At 38.3% G+C, this 22,732-nt stretch overlaps 1 protein-coding gene across 1 annotated transcript in view; it reads left to right on the top strand.

Annotated features, from left to right (window-relative positions):
* Positions 1-1,855: 1,855 nt before the first annotated feature.
* Positions 1,856-22,732, top strand: part of KYNU (kynureninase) — a 273,716-nt gene continuing 252,839 nt past the window's right edge. The window contains exon 1 of the mRNA XM_006834568.1: positions 1,856-2,024. Within this exon, the coding sequence (XP_006834631.1) occupies positions 1,856-2,024 (169 nt within the window). The remainder of the gene's footprint in view (positions 2,025-22,732) is intronic.

The raw sequence follows: 22,732 nt of genomic DNA, 5'->3' as shown, positions 1-22,732 counted from the left end.
CCCATGCATCTTACCAAAAATGATATCCCTCTCCAGTGACTGGTCCCTCTTGACAATATGTCTGAAGTATGAGAGACAAAGTCTGGCTATCCTGACCTCCAAGGAGCACACAGACTGCACTTCCTCCAACACAGATCTGTTGGTTCTTTTGGCAGCCCATGGGACTTTCAATATTCTCCTGTAACACCATAACTCAAAAGCATCAATTCTTGCTTATTCACTGTCCAGTTTTCACTTGCATATGAGGTTATTGAAAATGCCATGGCTTGTCTCAGGCTTACTTTAGTCCTCAAGCTAACATATTGCTCTTCAACACTTTAAAAGGTCTTGTACAGCAGATTTGTCTAGTGCAATATGTCATTTGATTTCTTGGGTGCTGCTTCCATTAGAGTTGATGGTTGATCCAAGAAAAACGAAGTCTTTGACAACTTCTATCTTTTCTCCATTGATAAGAATGTTGTTTATTGGTCCAGTGGTGAGGATATTTGTTTTCTTGAATTTAAATGCAATCCATACCGAAGGCTATTGTCTTTGATCTTCATCAAGAAGTATTTTAAGTTCTCTTCACTTCCAGCAAGCAAGATTGTACCAACTGCATATCATAGGTTGTTAATGAGTCTTGTTCTAATTCTGATGCCATGTTTTTCTTCATATAACCCAGCTTCTTGAATTATTTGCTCAGCATATAGGTTGAATAAGTGTGGTGAAAGAATACAACCCTGTTACACACCTTTCCTAATTTTAAATCATTCAGTGTTCCTGTGTTCTGTTCTAACAACTGCCTCTTGGTCTATGTACAGATTCCTCATGAGCACAATTAAGTGTTCAGGAATACTCATACTTGGCAATGTTGTCCATAGCTTGTCATGATCCACAAAAATGGAAAGCCTTTGCACAGTCAATAAAGCACAAGTAAACATCTTTCTGGTATAGTTCAGACTGAACAGTGAACCCCTATTTTCCTTCTGTATAATTTTTGTTTTGCCCCATGCCTATTATAGAGCTTAGTCTCTAAACAGATAAAAATGATTCTGACCCCTCAGGATTATTTAAAGGATTATGTTAGGTAGAAATATAAAAGAATATAATGAATACCATTAAAAAAAAAAAAAGAGAGAAGAAAAGTTGAATTTCATTGAGGATATGAGCCACTAGCTACTCTGCAAGAAAAATATAAGGCTTTCTGCTCCTGCAAAGATTTACAGCTTTGAAAACCTTATACAGAGTTGCTATGAGGTAGAATTGACTCAACAGCATTTAACAACAACAACGTGATGGTATCAAACTAATCATTTATTTTCAGGTATTGTCACTTCAGTTGTTGTTGTTGTTGTTGTCATTTCAGAGAAGCAATAAATCCCAAAGTGCTGTCTCTTCAAAGGAAATCCCTAAAACAAGGCAAAACTATCTTGATTTCGAGTCTCACTGAAAATGTTCCTCTTTATCTCATGCCATTGTTTTGAAACACGATTTACAATGGGTATTTGTAAAGGTGACTTAAATAAGATTTAGGTCTCAGGAAAAATAAAGTTTAGTAGGGTAGGCCACTAACTATCAATCTATCACAAGTAATGGATTTATTATAAATACACACTTGATAATGAATTAGAAAAAACAACTCACAGGGTGCTTTTCTTGTTGTTAAGTGTCGTAGAGTCTGTTCCGACTTGGCGGCACTTAACAATAGATAAGAAAAACTCTGGTATGAGATTTAATATGGTTTGGCAATCATATTATTTCTGAAGGTGAGAAGATGGGGGTCTTGTTTAAACAAAAGATGTTTTACTTTTGTAGCTTATTTTCTACATGAAACTGATGGCTGCTGATTTTTGTAATTTGTAGAGAACACCTTGCAATGGAGTCCTCACTTCCTGAATTACCAGCTGACACAGTTCAACGCATTGCCTCTGAACTTAGATGTCACCCCACAGATGAGAGGGTCGCTCTCCACCTTGACGAGGAAGATAAACTGAGGCACCTCAGGGAGTACTTTTATATCCCCAAAATGCGGGATCTGCCTCCAAGTAAGAATAATGGGAAGATTGGTGATTTTCTTTATTTTGTTTTTGTTGTTTATACACTTTATGAACAAATTGCCATTATTGTTGTTGTTGTTAAGTGCCATAGAGTTGATTCTGACTCATAACAACCCTGTATAGGGTTTCCGAGGAGCAGATGGTGGGTTTTAACTGCTGACCTTGGGTACACAGTCCAGGGCTGATCCACAGTACCATACTAGTTTATCATAAATCTTTGAATCCGTTGCATAATAGGATCATTGCAGTTGTGTCTGAGAGATAACAGGTCTCTGGTGCTATTAATTCAAACTGTCAATCTACCTAAACCCCTTTTTGCTTATTCTCCTCACCTGAATAGAATGCTTATGGGCTCCTTAGACTCTCATCTGTTTCTCTGAACAATAGAGAGACTAATTAAAAATTACAGACAGATGCATTTACCTGTTCTCTAAGTACTTCCGAGCTCAAAACAGTTGCTTTTCAATACAATATAACAATTGAGTCTTGAACAATATGGGTTTGAACTGCATGGGCCCCAATATTGTTTTTCCCCTTTGTTATTTCAGTGAACTCAAATGTTGAGAGGATCAGCTTAAAACGTGTGGTGTTACTTTTCTCCCAGTGAGCAGCTTTTCTCCATGTAAGCAGTAACTGTAGAGAGGAACTGCTCACATACATATGATTAGTGTCACACATGCATTTTAAGTGGGTACTTGTAATTCTTGAGCTCACCACAATAACAAGAAAAAAAATCTGCATATAAGTGGACACACACTGTTCAAACCCAAGTTCCGTGTTCAAGAATCAACTGTAAATTATAAGCAGATGGTTGTCTGCGTCGGTAATCAGCATCCCCAACTCTACATGTTCAGGGTCAACTGTGTATTCTTTTTGGTGATGGCCAGTTTATGATAGCATTATAGTTTATCGTAGTTGTTGTTGTCAAGTGCTGTCAAGTCAGGTCAGACTCATAGCAACCCTGTGTAGGGTTTCTGAGAAGTGCTGATGAATTTGTCCCAACCTTGTGGATCAAGTCAAGTGCTTATTCTACAGAGAGGGGATATTATTTTAGGATTTGGGGTACAATAGGAGAGATGTTATGTATACAACTATCTTTGTATGATCTGAGTAAAGATGGAGTTTATGTTGTTTTTACGTGCCTTCTAGGCATTTCCAGCTCCCAGAGATCCAAAATACAAGAGAACAAAGCCCTGTCAGGTCTTGTGCCATCTTCACAATCTTTCCTATGTTTGAGACATTGTTGCAACCACTGTGTCAATCCATATCATTGAAGGTCTTTCTTTTTCTCTCTTAACCTCTATTTTACCAAGCTTGATGTCCTCCAGGGATTGGTCCCTCCCAATAATGCATACCAAGTGCTTGACATAAAATCTCATCATCTTTATTTTTAATGAGCATTTCAACTGTACTTCTTCCAAGACGAATTTGGTAGTTCTTCTGTCATTCCAAGGCCTATTTAGTATTCTTTACAAATTGCATAATTCAAATTCATCAATTCTTCTACCCATCTTCTTTATTCAAAGCCCAGCTTTTTCATGCATATGTGGTGATTGAAAATTCCATTGGTCAGGCGCACCTTAGTCTTCAAAGTGAGGTCTTTGCTCTTTAACATTTCAAAGAGGTCTTTTTTTTTTTTTTTTTTTTTAGCACATTTGCCCAATGTAATATGTTTCTTAATTTCTTGAGTGCTGCTTCCATTGGTGCTGTATGTGGATCCAAGTAAAATTAAATCCTTGGCAGTCTTGACATTTTCTCCATTTGTAACAATGCTGTTTATCAGTTCAATTGTGCAGTTATTGTTCTGTTTTGATTTTGTTTCACATTGAAGTACAATCCATTCTGAAGGCTGAAGTCTCTTAATTTCATCAATAAGTGCTTCTCGTCCTATTCACTGTAAGCAAGCAAGGTTATGTCATCTACATTTCACAGATTGCTAATGAGACTTCCTTCAGTCTTGATGCTGCACTCTTTTCATATAGTCCAGCCTCTTGGTTAATTTGTTCAGCATACAGATTGAATTGAATAAGTATGGCGAAAAGACAAAACTTTGGCGTACACTTTTCCTGATTTTAACCTATTTAGTATCCCCTTGTTCTGTGTGAAACTCCTGGTCAGTGTACAGGTTCAAAGACATATTTATATTGGTAGCTTAGTGGTTACAAATTGGGCTGTTAATCTCATGGTCAGCAGTTCGAAACTACCAGCTGTTCTGTGGGAGAAAGATGAGACTTTCTGCTCCCATAAAGATTTACAGCCTCGGAAACCCTGTGCAGGGTCACTATGAGTCGGAACCAACTCCATGGCACATAACAACAACAACAACAACAACAACAGCAACAACATATTTCCTTCAGAATTAAAGATAATTGCCTCATTGACTCTAGAAATTACCAATATCTTAGTTATGGTTCTTTCAAAACCATTTGCACCACCCAGTCACTCTGACATTTCACAAGTTATAAAGTAATAGCGTTAGATTACGGTCCTGGAATAGTATGCTCTATCCGAGGACAGTTGATTTAATTATATGTAACTATTCATGACAAGGAGCTCTGCTGCCTCTGTAGGATAAGCCGTGGGCTGCTAACTGCAGCTTCAGCAGTTCAACCTCATGCTGGACAAAACCATAGTTCTCTGCCTGCCACAGATATGAGACAAGGAAGACTCTGAGACAAACTTTTTTTGGAACAGAAAAGAAACAGCTTAATTTGCAAATTTATAAGTACAAGGAGATATAGAGATCTCTGCCACCATCTCCACAAGGTGGGGAATTAGTAGCGGTTCTGTGCTGTGGAAGCTGTAAAACAATAGGAGCAGAAAGCTTCATCTTTCTCCCATGGAGCAGCTGGTAGATTCAAACTGCTGACCTTGCAGTTAGCAGCCAAACTTATAGCCACTGTGCTACCAGGGTACTTTATATAGCTTCAGGGCAGCTTCAAGGAATAAACAAGAACAAATCATTACTTATCAAAAGTGAGAACCTGTCACAAAGCAAGATTCTTGGTACAGATCACAATGGTGAGACAATTAAGGTTCTAGTTTCTTGTGTGCTCTTTTCGACCCTATAGGACACTTTGATTTTTCATGCTTTGGTGGGTTGTAGTGTCAATAGTTAGGGCTGTTGCTAAGACACTCCAGTTGCTCGTATGTCAAGGAACTGCCTTTCGACAGAGAAACGTTTTACACATGTTTAACTAATCAGGTTCCTGATTCAAGAGGGAATGGAAAAGGGGTATGAGCAGGGAAACATTGTTGCTGGGCATTTCTCTGCCTATGGCCGAAATCTGCCTACATCAAAACCCACCAACCTCTGTGAGAAAGAAAGTTGAACTATTTGCTCCTGTAGAGATGTACAGCATCAGAAACCTTATACCAGGTTGCTGTGAGTCAGAACTGACTTGATTGCAGTGGATTGTTTTTGTACGTTTGTTTTTTAAATACTTATGACAACAGCTAGACTAATGCTTGGCCAAACAACTGGGAATCATAGTCTAGTCCAGTTGACACATGACATTAACCATTACAAAATATATTACAAATCTTTGTTCGTTGTTGTTGTTAGGTGCTATGGAGTGGGCTGTAACCCATAGCAACCCTATGCACACAGAAGGAAACACTGCCTAGTCTTTCATCTTTCTCACAATCGTTGCTGCCAGCATGCCAATCCATCTCATTGAATTTATTTAAAGCTCTTACCCTCTACTTTACCAACTTGGAGGCACTTCATTTTATTAACGCCTTCAGTCTGAAACTGATCAAACATACAATCAAGATGTTTTGGTAATTACAGGTGATTGGAATGTTAAGTGCGGAAACAAAGAGGAAGGGTCACTAGTTGGAAAATATGGCTTTGCTGATAGAAATTATGCTGGAGATTGCATGATAGAATTTTGCAAGGCCAATGACTTACTCATTACAAATACCTTTTTTAAACAACATAAAAGATGACTTATACACAATGACCTCAGCAGATGGAATACACGGGAATAAAACTGACTGCATTTGTGGGAAGAGAGGGTGGAAAATCTCAATATCATCAGCCAAAACAAGGCTGTGGGCTGACTGTGGAACAGTTCATAGATTGCTCATATGCAAGTTCAGGCTGAAACTAGAGAAAATTAAAACAAACACACAGTTATCAAAATATGACCTTGTACATATCCCATGTGAATTTACAAACCATCTCAAGGACACTTTTGATGCATCAGACAATAATGACTGAAAACTAGAAAAGTTGCTTGTATACCATTAAGAACATCATATAATAAGAAAGCAACAGGTTATTAAAGAGACAGGAAAGGAAAAAAAAAAGATAAAAACTGATGTAAGAAGAGATTCTGAAATTTGCTCTCTAGGGTAGAAATGCTAAAGTGAATGAAAGAAATGAGGAAGTCAAACGCTGAACAGAAACTTTCAAAGGACAGCTCAAGAGGACAAACTAAAATGTTATAATGAAATATTCAAAGAATCAGAATTAGAAACCAAAAGGAAAAAACATGCTCAACATTTCCCAGGCTGAAAGAACTGAAGAAAAAATGCTAGCCTCACCTTATAATACTGAGGCTTCAATGAGCAAAATATTGAGTGATGCAGAAAACATCAACAACAAAAAAAAAAAGATGGAAAGAATACAGTCACTCTACCAAAAAAAAAAAAGGAAGAAAAAGGCAATGTCCAACCATTTCAAGGGTAGCATATAATCAAGAACTGAGGGTAGTAACAGAAGTCTAAGCTGCATGGAAAGCACTGGTGAAAAACAAGTTTTTAGGAACTGATAATATACAAGTTGGAAGTTTTTAACAAACTGATGCAGCACTGGAGGTGCCAAGAAATTGAGAGCCAATGAAGTTGATGCAACATAATGTGGAAATCATTGAACAATATCATTATTATCAATGCAAGTAAAATTTAGCTGATGATTATTCAAAAACTGTTGTAACAGTACATCAAAAGAGAAATGCCAGAAATTTAAGCTAGGTTCAGAAGAGAACTTGGATGTCATATGGATCTTGGGAAAGCAGAAAATACCAGAAAGATATTTACTTGTGCTTTATTGACTATTCAAAGGCTTCCAGCTGTGAGGATCATGACAAGTTACATTGCAAAGAATGGATATTACAAAATAATTAATTATGCTCATGAGGAACCTATAAATAGATAAAGAGGCAGCCATCTGAACAAAACAAGTGGATACTGAATGGTTTAAAATCAGGAGAGGTGTGCACCAGAGTTGTATTCTCTCACCATATTTATCTAAGCTGTAGACTGAGGAAAATATCAGAGAATTTGGATTATATGAAGAAGAATGTGGCATCATGATTCATTAACAACCTATGATATGCAAATGATAAAATCCTGCTTGCTGGAAATGAAGAGGGTTTAAAATACTTCCTGTTGAAGATCAAAGCCTTCAGTATGGATTGCACTTTAATGTAAGGAAAACAAAATTCCTTACAACTGGATCGTTAAATAACGTCATAATAAATGGAGAAAAGAATGAAGTTGTTAAAGACTTCATTTACCTTGGATCCACAATCAACACTCATGGAAGCGGCAGTCAAGAAATCATATTACATATTGCCTTAGGCAAATCTGCTGCACAAGACCTTTTTAAAGTTTTCAAGAGCAAAGATGTCAGTTTGAAGACTAAGTTGTTCTGACCCAAGCCATGGTATTTTCATAAGCCTCATATGCATGTGAAAACTGGACAATGAGAAAGGAAGACCATAGAAGAGTTGATGCATTTGAGTTATGGTGTTGGAGAAGAGTATTAAAAGTAGCATGAGCTGCCAGAAAAACAAACAAATCTGTGCTGATAGAATGCTCCTAAGAAGTCAGGATGTGAGACTTCTCTCTCACACATCAGACATGCTATCAGGAGGGACACATCCCTAGAGAAGGACATCATGTTCAGTAAAGGGGAGGGTCAGCAATAAAGGGGAAAATACCCAATGAGATGGATTGGCACATTGGCAGTAGTAGTGAGATCTAATGTAACAACAATTGTGAGGGTGGCATAGAACCCGACAGTACTTTGTTCTGTTGTGCATAGGCTTGGAACTGACTCAATGGCTCCTATCAACAGCAACAACATTAATTCCATTGTTACTTGCGGGTTAAGTCTTGAAGATATCAGCTCTTTCTGCTATATTTCGGAAGTATTTAAAGTGTCAGTGTTCATTCTGTGTAGTTGGTCAATAGTAGAATATATAATAGTGCCAGATTTTATAATTCTTGGCCTGGTTCTCTTGACACAAAACTATTACTTATTTTAAATTACTTTATTGAGATATAATTTGCAGGCCATAAAAATTTCACCCATTTTAAGTGAACAATACAGTGATTTCTAGTAAATAAGAGGGTGCTTAAAATTTTTTTAAGGAAAAATGGAATTAAAAGTTAATGGGATTTTCCCACAAACTTTTGATGCTACCTTACATATATGGTTATGCAACCATCATCAAAATTAAACTAAGTTCAATTACAGAGTATCTCCTACACTCTCATTCCTGTTTAGTCACTTTATCCCCTTCCACCCCCAGGCAACAAGTAATGTACTTAACCTTCTATTACGTTTGCTTTTCTCAAGCCAAAGAGTGGCCTGATTACTAACCTGTGTTTGGAAAGGTTCTAAACAAATAATGCCCTGAGCATTATTTCTTCCATATTTAAATATGCCCTTTCTTAAATCTTACCAACATCCACAAGATGAAAGACTAGATAATGACATCCAACTTCAATTAATTACCTGAATACACATTTAATGCTATTCAAACAGAATTTAATGGTATCCAAACATCAAGAGAAACTGTCAGAAATCTAAGCCAGATTCAGAAGAGAACGTGGAATAGAGATATCATTGCTGAGTTCAGATGGATCTTGGTTGAAAGAAGAGATTATCAGAAAGATTTTTAGTTTTACTTTATTGACTATGCAAATGTTTTTGATTGTGGGGAGCATTACAAACTGCAGATAAAATTGAGAGGAATAGGCATTCCAGAACACCTAATTGTGTTCACGAGGTACCTATACACAGAGCAAGCAGCAGTTATTAGAACCTAAAGAGAGGAAACTAAATGTAATAAAATTAAGAAAGGTGTGCTCTTGAGTCAAAACCCTTTCACAATATTTATTCAGTCTGTATGCTGAGCAGATAATCTGAATATGAAGAAGAAAGTGGTATCAGGATTAGAGGAAGATTCATTAACAGCCTATGATATTCAGATGGTACAACCTTGCATGATGAAAGTGAGAAGGACTTAAAATATTAACTGATGAAGATCAGAAGCTGCAGTCTTCAGTATGAATTGCACCTGAAAAAAAAAAAAAAAAATCCTCCCAACGATATCAGTAAATAACATCATGATAAATGCAAAAAGACTGATGTCAAATACTTCATTTTACTTGCATCTACAATCAATTTTCATGAAAGCTTTTTGTTGTTGTTAGGTGCCAGCGAGTCAATATCAACTCACAGTGACCTTATGCACAATAGAATGAAACACTGCCCAGTCCTGAGCTAACCTCGCAATTGTTGCCACTCTTGAACCCTTTGATGCTGCCACTTTGCCAATCCATCTCACTGGGGATCTTCCTCTTTTTCTCTGACCCTCCACCTTACCAAACATACATCTTTCTCCAGCGACTAGTCCCTCTTGAAAACATGTATGAAGTATGAGAGGTGAATTTGGCTATCCTGGCTGCTAAGGAGCACTCTGGTTGCACTTCTTCCAACACAGATTGGTTTGTTCTTTTGGCAGCCCATGGTACTTTCAAAATTCTCCTCCAACACCATAACTCAAAAGTCTCAATTCTTCTATGGTTTTCCTTATTCTCTGCCCAGCTTTTGCATGCATATGAGGTTATTGAAAATACTATGGTTTGGGTAAGGTGCACCTTAGTACTCAAACTGACATCTTTGCTCTTCAACACTTTACAAAGATCTTTTGCAGCAGATTTGCCTAATGCAATACATTATTTGATTTCTTGACTGTGGCTTCCATGAATGTTGATGGTGGATCCAAGAAGAATGAAGTCCTTGACAACTTCAATCTTTTCTCCATTGATAAGAATGTTGTTTATTGGACTAGTGGTGAGATTTTTGTTTTCTTTACATTGAGATGCAATCCATACCTAAGGTTGTGGTCTTTGACCTTCATCATTAAGTATTTTAAGTCCTCTTCACTTTCAGCAAGCAAGGTTGTATCATCTGCATATTGCAGGGCATTAATGAGTCTTCCTCCAATTCTGATTCCACGTTTTTCTTCATATAACCCAGTTTCTTGGATTATTTGCTCAGCATACAGATTGAATACGTATGGTGAAAGAATACAACCCCTGTCGCACACCTTTCTTAATTTTAAACCATTCAGTGTTCCCATGTTCTGTTCAAACAACTGCCTCTTGGTCCATGTACAGATTCCTCATGAGCACAATTAAGTGTTCCAGAATACTCATACTTTGCAATGTTGTCCATAGCTTGTCATGATCCAAACAAGCATTTAAGAGCAAAGATATCAGTTTGAGGACTAAGGTGCATCTGACCAAAGCCATGGAGTCGGTTCCGACTCATAGTGACCCTGCGCAGGGTTTCCGAGGCTGTAAATCTTTACGGGAGCAGAACGCCTCATCTTTCTTCCGCGAAACAGCTGGTAGTTTCGAACTACTGACCTTGAGGTTGGCAGCCTGACTCGTAACCACTACACTACCAGAGCTCCTTAAGCCATGGTATGTATGTTCAATAACCTCATATGTGGGTCTCCGAGGAACGGCTAGTGAGCTTGAACTGTCGACCTTGCTGTTCAAACTGATCTTGCAATCCCAGCGCATTAACACGCAGCACCACAACAGGATGCCAGTGGTTAAATGTTTGGTTGCTACTACTCAGAAGGTCAGCGATTTATGGCATTTTCAATAGTCTCATATGCTTGTGAAAGCTGGACAGTGAATAAACTATTTGTTTGAATTATGGTGTTGGAGAATATTAAAAGTGTCATGGATTTCCTGGATAACAAACAAATCTATACTGGAAGAAGTACAGTCAGAATGTTCCTTAGAAGTTAAGACTGTGCAACTTCATCTTTTGTACTTTAAACATGCTATCAGGAGGTACCAGTGCCTAGAGAAGGACATTGTAAAATGGAGAGTCAATGAAAAAGAGGAAGACCATCAATGAAATAGACTGGCACATTGACACCAGTTATGAGACCAAGCATAAATATTGTGAGGTTGGTGCAGAACTGGGCAGTTGGTTTTTTCTCTTGTGTACAGCAGTTTGATGAGTCAAAACCAACTTGAGGGCACCTAACGACAATAACAGCAATAATATTCATTTCATTGTTACTTGCCTTGTTTATTTTAGTCTTAAGAACATCAGCTCTTTCTGTTATATTTCTGAAGTGTTTAAAGTGTTAATGTCCATTCTGTGTACCTGGTCATAGTAGAATATGAAATAGTTCCAGATTTTATAACTCTCTGTCCAGTTCTCTTGACACAAAACTATTACTTATTTTAAGTTACTTTATTGAGTTACAATTTGCATATCATAAAATTTCACCTACTTTAAGTGAACAATAGAGTGGTTTCTAGTAAATATGAGGGTGCTTAAAATTTTTATGGAAAAATTGAATTAAAATTTAATGGAATTTTCCCATATGGTATTTGCCTCCTTTCATATCATGATAATATTTTATTAGTCTAGTTGTGAGGATTTTTATTTTTATTTTCTTTATATTGAGATGAAATCTATACTGAAGTCCTTGATCTTTATCAGTATTTCAAGTCCTATTCACTTCTAGCAAGCAAGGTTGTATCACCTGCATATCACAGGTTGTTAATGAGTCTTCTTCCAATCCTGAGGCCATATTCTTCTTCATATAACCCGGCTTCTCAGATTATATGCTCAGCATACAGATTGAATAAGTGTAGTGAAAAGATTCAACCCTGGTACATACTTTTCCTGATTTTACACTACTCAGTATCCCCTTGTTCTTTTCTAATGATTACTTCTTTGTCACATTGTGGATGAATCATCCTGGTTTGGTCCTATTGTCCCTCCAAATAATTGCTTGCACATAGGCACAATACACACACACTGAAAGTAGCCAGACAGACAGAGATTTAAGCAAGCAATATGATTTATTGAAGCATACCATAGATGTTCTTATATAGATGAGAGTGGGCTTCCACTCTGCGAGTGAGGGATTGCATCGAGTGTTTTCCTGGTTTCACTTTTTTATGTTCTTTTCTTCTGGGTGAGCTCTGGGTTTCCTGATAGTTATTTCCTGATTTCTTTGTTTTCTTATTATATTTTGGTCCCATAATTGGTCATTTCTTACTAGGTCTGATGTACTTTCCCATTATATCAGTCTGTTATAATTGTATTCATGAGCTAATAATAATGTTGATTTATTATAGTGATATTATGATAATTTCCTTGTTCATATCAGATCAGTTCTATTATTTTCTGTGCATGCCTGATTTTGATGAAAGTCCCCTATTCTATCTTTCCTTTTACTAATCTTTCCTGACAGGTCAGATTGTTACTTGAATTCTTTTTGATTGATGTGTGATTTATCCCTATTCCCAATTCTAACTACTTAACATTCCCCCTGAGAGAAAAGAAACCCTGATGCTTCACAAAGATGGATGATGACTCATTCTTAGCTGCTTCCTGTTGAACAGGGGCATTGTTGGATGGCAGAGTTTCCTGTCCCGCCTATCTGAACATTAAGGCTACCACACATGCACATCAGAGGTGCTGATTGTTGATACCAAAGGCTCTAGGAGAGAATATCAGGAATGGTTACACAGGCTGCTGTCAGAAGGCTTGTCCACCCTGATTTGTTGTATTAAGGGGAATAGGAACATACCCTTGAGTTAGCTGCATTTGCCTGCAAATAGCTTCAAGGCTTTGAGTAACCAAAGAGGTTAGTAAATTTAATACACAAGGTCAAAACATAGGAAAAAGTAGTATAGTAGCTAAGTGTTGAAACAGTGGACTTAGGCAGGTTTTTATTTGTGACCATAAATCTTGGGTGAGGACATTTATTTGTTCTTGTAGCCACTTGCTGTTTTCTAGGATGTGTTGTACCTTGAGTTTACCTTCTCCTGTTATGTTTATGTAAGTGCAGCAGGTTGTATTAGCAACTGTACAGGCTCCACCCTCTTTGGCGAGTAGATAGTCAAGAGCTATGCAATGGTCCATGACCATATTGGAAAATGAGTCTAATGATGTTTGAATAGTTCTCAGTGTTGTCCAAAATCCTCTCCCAGTTCTTTCACCATTGATGAAACATTTTGGGTGACTACATGGTTCTTTATAATTCCATATGTAATGGATCCTTGATTCACTGTAGTTTTACCCAGAATTAGGAAGATGGGAATTTCCCTTTTTCTTCTTTGGGGAGGTGTATAGGTAAAAATTTGGTAAGGGGCAGGTTGTGGATCTTGAACTATTTGAAATACCTCCAATATAGGGGTCACACTTGAGTTGCATTTATATGCAAGAATGCCCACGTTCTATTGTTCTTACCTTGGCAGAGACGTCATAATTTCCCTGCCAACCACTACAAGGAGGAGGAATTTTGCCAATTATTGGAATTACCAGGATCTAAACCAGAGTTCCTAAAAAGTAGAATGGTAAATATTCAGATAGATTTTAATACATACATCCCAGGTAGTAGTGACCACCAGCCAGGGGACTTGACTTTTGTGAGGGTGATTTTGTATATTTCAAATCCTGCATTCAATTACACCAAAATCATAGCTTGATCCCAGTGTACATCCATTTCCTATGTAACTACATGAATATGAGGAATTAATCTCTTAAAGCATTAAAAACTGTGTTGAAAATTTTTTGTGTTGAGCTCAATTGAAGTCCACCATGTAAATGAAATTGATTGAAAACAGTCCCTAAATAAGTATATGGATTTAGGGGTTATTTGTAAAATAGTTATCTCAGAGTCCTTAGGTACTTTAGTAAAAGGAGAAGGGCTCTGTGATTCATTTTTCCACAATGGCTGCCCCTGAAACCAAGGCTTTCTATTTCTTCCATGAAAGGGAGGTCTCCCACATATATGCAGAAATTTGTTAGGTTCTGTTCTTTTCATAGGAATTCCATCGATACCAACAACCATATAGGATAAAGGGGATAGAAAGCTGCTTAAGGTTTTAAGACTGAATAAGTGACTCCTGTGTCTCCTAAAAATTGAATAAACTTACTGGTCACATGCACTATGACCCTGGACTCCTTGTGAGAGATCTTAAAGATGCATGCAGGAGATGTTGCTTGGTCCTTGGGTTCTTCAGTGGCCAAGAGAGTCTTGTGACATTCATGGTGCTTCCTGGGGAATACTGAACAATCTTGTGCCTAATTCTCAAATTTATCACTTTGAGGACATGGTATTTAAGGACAGATTATTTTTCACGCTCTTTGTGATGATGGTGTCCAGGCTTTCCACAATTGTTGTCCATCTTCTTACCTGGGTCAGAATAGGTGGGTCAGTTTTGAGCTGTTAAAGCTGTTGCTGGAATCCTAACCTTTTGGTGGTCCTTCCCTGTCACTTCCATATCTTGGTTGCTGTAGACAGTGGTGGCTATTTCTAGCAATTGAGATGGGAGAATTTGGGGGGTCTAATGCTAGTTTGGACTTCTGGTGTGGCGCTGCCAGTTAATGTGGTAAACTGCAGTATAAGTTTCAGCCGTTAAGGCTGGCAGTTCCAACTCACCAGCTGCTCCTTGGAAACCCTGTACAGGGTTGCTATGAGTCAGATCCCAACTCGACGGCACTTAGCAACAACAATTACAGTTTTGTAATTTTCTTCAGATTGCAGGAGTTGATTGATTAATAAAAGCAGCTTTTAAGACTATCTTTTTTGTTGTTAAGTGAGAGAATTCCAATTCATAGTAACCCTGTATAGGGTTTCTAAGGAGCAGCTGGTGAGTTTGAACCACCAACCTTGTGGCTCAAACTAACCTTGTGGTCCAGTGCTTATCTTAGAGTGCCATACCAGGACTCCCTAATTATAATTGTTGTTGTTGTTAGGTGCCATCAAATTGGTGCTGACTCATAGCAACCCTATGCAACACAGAATGAAACACTGCCTGATCCTGTACCAACCTTACAACCTTGCCACATTTGAACCTATTGCTGCTGCCACTGTGCCTTTCCCTCTTGTCTTCCTCTTTTTCTCCAACCCTCTGCCTTACCAAACATGACATCCTTCTCCAAGGACTATTCCCTTCTGACAGTATGTCCAAAGTATGAGAGAAGACGTCTGGCCATCCTGGCTTCCAAGAAACATCCTGGCTGTACTTCTTCCAACATAGATTGCTTTGTTCTTTTGACATTCCTTGGTACTTTTAATATGCTCTTCCAACATCTCAACAACTCATATGCATCAATACTTCTCTGATCTTCCTTATTCTTTGTCCAACTTCACATGCATATGAGGTTATTGAAAATACCATGGCATGGGTCAGGTGCAGCTTAGTCCTCAAACTGGCATCTTTACTCTTAAACACTCTAAAGAGATCTTGTGCAGCAGATTTGCCTAATGTAATATGTTGTTTAATTTCTTGATTGCTGCTTCCATGAGTGTTTATGGTTGATCCAAGCAAACTTAAGTCTTTGACAACTTCAATGCTTTCTCCATTTATATGGATGCTGTTTATTGGTCCAGTTGTGAGGATTTTTGTCTTCTTTATATTGAAGTGCAACCCATACTAAAGGCTGTGGTGTTTTATTTTCATGAGTAAGTATTTTAAGTCCTCTTCACTTTAAGCAAACATGATTGTATCATCGGCACATCACAGATTGTTAATGAGTCTTCTTCCAATCCTGATGCCACGTTTTTCTTCATATAACCCAGCTTCTCTGATAATTTGCTCAGCAAACAGATTGAATATGCATGGTGAAAGAATACAACCCTGGTGCACACATTTGCTATAGTAGCTTCAGATAAATTAGGATTTAGCTTAATATACTTAGCACACTCAACCATGCATCCTTTTAAGAGGGCTGAGATTTCATCCTTCCATTGAATGCTGTTGTTATTGTTAGGTGCCATCAATAAGTTTTTATTGTGAACTGAGTGATAGTGTACATGGAGAGAACATCAGCTTTGAACCATCATTTCATTGCAATAATTACAATCTCCTCTGTGAATCATCATTCAACAGTATTTGCTTTCATTCGCTGTTTTGTTTTTTTTTTTTTCGGGGTTGGGGGACACTCAGGAATATATAATAATTTAAACAACCAAAGGGTGCATTCTGCAAGTCTGCCTACTGGCCACCAGCACCCAGTCCCTCTCTTTCAATGAGTCCAGAGTTCTCAGCTGCTCCCTGTCTTCATGTTGTCATCTCTGCCACCATCTCTGATCCAGCAGCTTTTTTAAGGGACTCATTTCTTTACATCCCTTGGATTTTTCTGTGTCTTCTGTACTTGACATAAATGCTTAAACATAGGGAACCTCTGCCCACTTTTCTCCCCTTCTACAGAATAAGTCTAATTACAAAAGGGTGTTGTATTTTAAGCTTCCATTTATTGGCCACTCCTCTTGGTCTCCCAGGGAATTTGGGGACCAAGGCGTTTTACAGAAAAGTATCAACTTGTTTGCAGGCTGTTCTAATTAAGGGTCTTTCATTTTTTAAATTGGTACTCCAAAAGGGAGTGTTTTGGAATGGATGGCATTTGTCCCATGTTACTAACATAGAGAAAGAGTTTCAGGGGCAGTTGTCCCCTTTTTCAGGACTCTTATGTTGGAACTAGTGGTGGTTCCCCCAGGGAAAGGCAGGGAATCCCCTGGAACTTCCTCATTTTTGGCTTCTGGTAGAAGCGCCCCTTCTAGGGGCCACTCTGCCTCTCTGGTAGTTGACTAACACAGTCACCAACAATGAATGGAAATCTGTATAGAAAAATGAGACCTATTGGTCAGCGTTTCCATACCTGTACTTTATTTTGTGATATAACATTCCAGTGAAATTCTCTGCTATCAAACTTTGAAAAATGTACAATAATGGCCACTCCAAATTCTGTTTGAACTTGGAAACACAAGCAAAGATGTCACTGAAATTTTCCCCAAAAGCCAAGGAATTATGTGCATAAGTATGAGAGAGTTGCCTGTAACCTCTTTGAGTGTTTGTCCAAGCAGTCACCCAAAACAGAGGATAAAAAGTTGTTAAAAAAGCAGTAGTTTGGATCAGCAATGGCCACGCAGACAAATATGTGCTCTGGAATACTAGCAACAGGGATCCTTTTCTTTAAGACAGAGCATCTCTGACTATTGTGTTTCAGGTCCAGAGATGTGGTGATTAGGGGTAGAGCCTCCTGGGAAGCCACTTCCCTAGTCACTGCATCCCTCAGTTCTTCCTGGGACCCCTATGGGGCCACTCAGAAGGACTCAAGTGTGCTCTGGTAGAGCAGATATTATGTGGCATCTCCAGCAGAGTCCACATTTTATAATGTATTCTTAAGTTTTTGCATGTTACTGCTTTAAACAGCAACAACTCTGCCAGGTTACCACTCACATGGGAACCTCCAAAGCCTTGGACTGGAAGAAGGAAATGTCTCTTCTGTCTTCAAACTCCAGCACCTTCCCTATGTTGTTGTTGTTAAGTGCTGTCAAGTTGATTTCTACCCATAGCGGCCCTGTATAAGGTTTCCAAAACTTAGCTGGTGAGCTTGAACCACCGACCTTGCAGTTCAAACAACTTTGCAGTCTGATGCATTAACCCACAGCACCACACCAGGACTGCTTATAGACACATGTAAAAGATGCCTGGCTGTCTTGAGGTGGAACTAAGAACAGAAATATGAAACCAAAGTAAAGAAGAGAGCCCTAGAAAGTGACACTGACTCAGAAATATGAGGATGAGTCAAGTATTATCAATACTTTGGTTATATTAAAATGGCCAACCACATCCACAGCTGATGACAACATTGAGTGTGCACATGAAATGATTCTGTAGAATAGATGAGTGGCAGTGGATTATGTGGCAATTCATTTACAATTCAGCCATGGCGTTGCCTATGAAATAATCCATGACAGACTTGGGTTTCAAAAAGTTTGTGTGAGATGGTTATCGATACTTCTCAAGGAAGAGCATAAACAGAAGTGTTTGAACATAGGCAAACAAAATTTTGACTGATACTTGAAGGAAAGTAAACGTTTCTTTAAAAAATATTTGCTAGTGATTAAACATATGGAGCTCTGGTAGCATAGTGGTAACAAATCAGGCTGCAAATTGCAAGGTCAGCAGTTCAAAACTACCAGCTGTTCTGTGGGAGAAAGATGAGGCATTCTGCTCCCGTAAAGATTTACAGCCTTGGAAACTCTGGTCCCTATGAGTCAGAACTGACTCCACGGCACATAACAACAACACCAACAACAGGTGATTAAACATAGATTCATCACTATGAGCCTGAGAGCAAATGGCACAGTATTTGGAATGAAAACATCCCCAATTGTTGATCAAGAAAAAGTTCAAAAATCAACCATCAGCTGAAAAGTTGATGCTTATAGTTTTCTGGGATTCTCAAGGGCCAGTATTGGAACACTATCAAGTAAAATGTTCAACAATCAACAGTGTTCATTACATTGAGATGCTTACTGAAAAGCTGAAGCCTAAACTTCAGATTAAATGTGGAGGATTGCTATACAAGGGTATTTGTGATCCTCCATGACAATGCATGTCCACACCTCTGCCCTCACTGTTGACATTGTCCCAAAACTTTATTTCGAAGTGTTAAAGCATCCTCCCTATAGTCCTAATCTTGCTCCATCAGACTTCACCTGTTTGGTCCCCTGAAAGCAGTCATTTGAGGATAAAGATTTACTTCTAATGAAGTGAAGATAGCGCATTTGTGCCTCAGTCTAAAATGTTTTTTAATAAGGGAATATGAAAGCTTGTTGGCAGATGGACAAAGTGTTTGGAAAGCAAGGAGATTATGTTGAAAAAATGATGTATTTGTCTTTTCTAAAAGTTAATTAAAATAAATTCTACATCCAGAGTGTGGATAATTTTTGACTCATCCTTGTATACCAGCTGCACTTAGCTTTCAGGTGAGGTGCAAGAGAGTGTCCAGGCAGAGCAAAAGGCAGGTTTCAAATCATGAGTCATCTTAGCAGTGAGGAGAGTGAAGGGAGTGAGGGGAATTTACCTGGGAGTTCAGGAACTATGTGAATGGATCCTGTGTTTGGGCATCATAAATGTCACAGTAAGAGTTCTGGTTTGGTCCTACTGTCTCTCCAAAAAATAGGTAGGGCATAGGCACAATATACACATGAAAGGAGGCAGAAGTTTAAGCAACCAAGATTTATTGAAGCATACCACCATAGACAAGGAGTTCTGGTAGCGTAGTGGTTACGAATCGGGCTGCAAATCTTAAGGTCAGCAGTTTGAAACTACCAGCTGTTCTGTGGGAGAAAGATGAGGCTTTCTGCTCCCATAAAGATTTATAGCCTTGAAAACTCTGTACAGGGTCACTGAGTTGGAACCAACTCCACAGCACATAACAACAACATTACCATAGACATTCTCAAAGAGATGAGAATGGGCTTCCACCTGACTTGTGGAGGGGAGCACTGAGTGAGGTCAGTGTGGGTTCTGGGTATCCTGATAGTTATTTCCTGATTTCTATTTTACTTAGTATATTTTAGGATCCATGATTGGTCATCTAAATCTTCCTGGTCTGATATGCTTATTTCTCATTACGTCAGTCTGTTATACTTGTAAACATGAACTAACCATAATGCTGATTTATTGTAGTCATATCATCATTAGTTTCTTGTTCAAATCAGATCGGTCCTATTTGTTCTGTGTAAACCTGATTTTGGTGAAAGTTCTGTTTCCTTTTACTAAACTGTTCTGACAGGTCAGGTCATTTCCTTCATTCCTTGTGGTTGATTTGTGGTTAGCCCCTATTCCCTGTTCTAACTACCTAACATCTTCATCTGTGTACAGGCTCCACAGAGCACAATTAAGTATTCTGGAATTTTTATTCTTTGCAATGTTATGTTGTAATGATATATATAGCCTTTGAACTATAAATGAAACACAAGTATATATCCTTCTGGTATTCTCTGCTTTCAGTTAAGAGCCATCTGACACCAACAGTGCTGTCATTAGTTCCACATTCTATCCTGAATCAGCCTTGAATTTCTGGCTACTCCCAGTTGGTGTACTGCTGCAATACTTTTTAAAAATTATCATCTGCAAAATTTTACTTACACATGATATTAATGATATTGCTTGATAATTTCACATTACCTTGGGTCAGCTTTCTTTGGAATGAACACAAATATGGGACTCTTGCAATAAATTGGTTAAATAGCTGTCTTCCAAATTTTTAGGCATAGATAAGTAGGCACTTCCAGTGCTGCAACTGTTTGTTATAACATTTCAATTTATAGTCCATCCGTTCCTGAAGCCAGGCTTTTCACCAGCGCTGTAATGGGAGCTTTGACTTCTACCTTCAGTACCATCAGTTCTTGATCATACAGTACCATATGAAGTGGTTTAACATTTACTAATTCTTTATGGTAGAGTAACTTTTTCCATCTTCTTTTCATGCTTCCTGAGTCATTTGATATTTTACCCATGTTGTTGTTGTTGTTGTTAGGTGCCTTCAACAGTTCTGATTGACAGCAACTCTATGCACAATGGAATGCAATATTGCCCAGTCCTGTGCCAACTTCACAATCATTGTTACACTTGAGCCCATTGCTGCTGCCACTCAACCAATCCATCTTGTTTAGGTTCCCCTCGTTTTTGCTGCCTCTCCATTATACCTAGCATGATGTCCTTCTCTAAGGACTGGTCCCTCCTGATAATATGTCCAAAGTACAAGAATCAACGTCTCACCATCCTGGCTTCTAAAGAGCATGTTAGCTGTATTTATTCCAATACAGATTTGTTTGTTCTTCTGGCATTCCATGGAACTTTTAATAGTCTTCTCCAATACTGTAACTCATTAATCCTTCTACAGTCTTTGTTATTCATTGTCCAAATTTCACATGCCTATGAGGGTATTGCGAGTATCAAGCCTTGGTTCTGGTGCACCTTAGTACTCAAATTGACATCTTTGCTCTTGAACACTTTAAAACAGTCTTGTGCAGCAGATTTGCCTAATGCAATATGTCATTTGCTTTCTTGACTACTGCTTCCATGAGCGTTGATGGCGGAACCAAACAAAATGAAGTCTTTGACAACTTCAAACTTTTATCAGTTTAAGATAATGTTATTTATTGATCCATGGGTGATGATCTCTGTTTTCTTAATATTGGGGTTCTACCCATACAGAAGGCTGTGGTCTTTAATCTTCATCAGTATATTAAGTCCTCTTTACTTTCAATGAACAAGGTTGTATCATATGCATATTGCAGGCTGTTAATGAGTCTTCCTCCAATCCTGATGCCAGGATCGTCTTCACATAATTCAGTTTCTTGGATTATTTGCTCTTCATACAGATTGAATATGTATGGTGAAAGAATACAATCCTGTTGCATATCTTTCCAGATTTTAAATCATTCATTGTCCCTTTTTCCATTTGAATGTTGTCCATAGCTTAACATGACCCACACAGTTGGAAGATTGTATGGAATCAATAAAGGACAGGTACTAAACATCTTTCTGATAGTCTCTGCTTTCGGCTAAGAGCCATATGATGTCAGCAGTGATATCCCTCACTCCATGTCCTTGTCTGAATTTAGCATAAACTTCTGGGAGATTTCTGTCAATCTACTCTTGCAGCTTTCTTTGAATTACCTTGAACAAAAATTTAATTGCATGTGACATTAATGATATTGTCTGATGTCCGCATTCCAAAAATTTAATTGCATGTGACATTAATGATATTGTCTGATGTCCGCATTCCAATGGATTACCTCTCTTTGGACCATTCCTCATGGGAGAAAAATGAGGATTTCTGCTCTGGGAAAGATTTACAGTCTCAGAAATCCTATACATGGTAACTATGAATCAGGACTGACTTGATGACACTTAACAACAACATATATATATATGCATTGTCCTGGATGATTTTTAATTTAACAAATTTATAAATCAATAGATACCCAACTTTTTAAGGATAAAGTCAGTTTTAGTTCAGTTGTTGGAAGATAGTCATGGTAGGACATGCAGTATTCATTTTATAATTGGAGAATTGAAATTCGCAATTACAATTTAAATGTTAGTTTTATAGTTAGCGGCCTAATTTTGTATTCCAGAGTCTTACCTTTCATGAGCAGTTAATGGGAGAAAGGCTTGACAATGGCTTGAGCTCAGTGGAGGTATTTCCTAGATAAGGTCTGTAGCTGATAGTGGCTGACAGTGTTTTCAAGCTTTTAATCTTTGGAGTGAATCAGAAACTAAAGAAAGATTCTTTGCCTCTGCCTTATTCTCAAAGAATGAGCTTACATCCACTGTATATATAGACTATTTGAGCCTTTGTGTCATGTAAAAAGTGCCTGATAATTTTTGACGTGTTTTGTTTTTAAACTCTCTCTCCATCTCCACACCCCGTGTTCTGGCCTTTTCCCTATTAAAATAAACAGTTCAGGGCTGGCTGTTGAGCTGCCTGTTTCTTTAAGTGCTGAGTATCTGTGTGCATGTGTGGCAGAATAACCCACTGGTGTGGGGGGGGGGGGGCGGGGGGGGCGTGTTTCGACTCACTCAGGCACTCCCCTCTA

This window comes from Chrysochloris asiatica, unplaced genomic scaffold (genome assembly GCF_000296735.1).
Source record: "Chrysochloris asiatica unplaced genomic scaffold, ChrAsi1.0 scaffold00012, whole genome shotgun sequence".
NCBI lineage: Eukaryota > Metazoa > Chordata > Mammalia > Afrosoricida > Chrysochloridae > Chrysochloris > Chrysochloris asiatica.
This window is presented reverse-complemented; position numbering and strand designations above follow the sequence as displayed.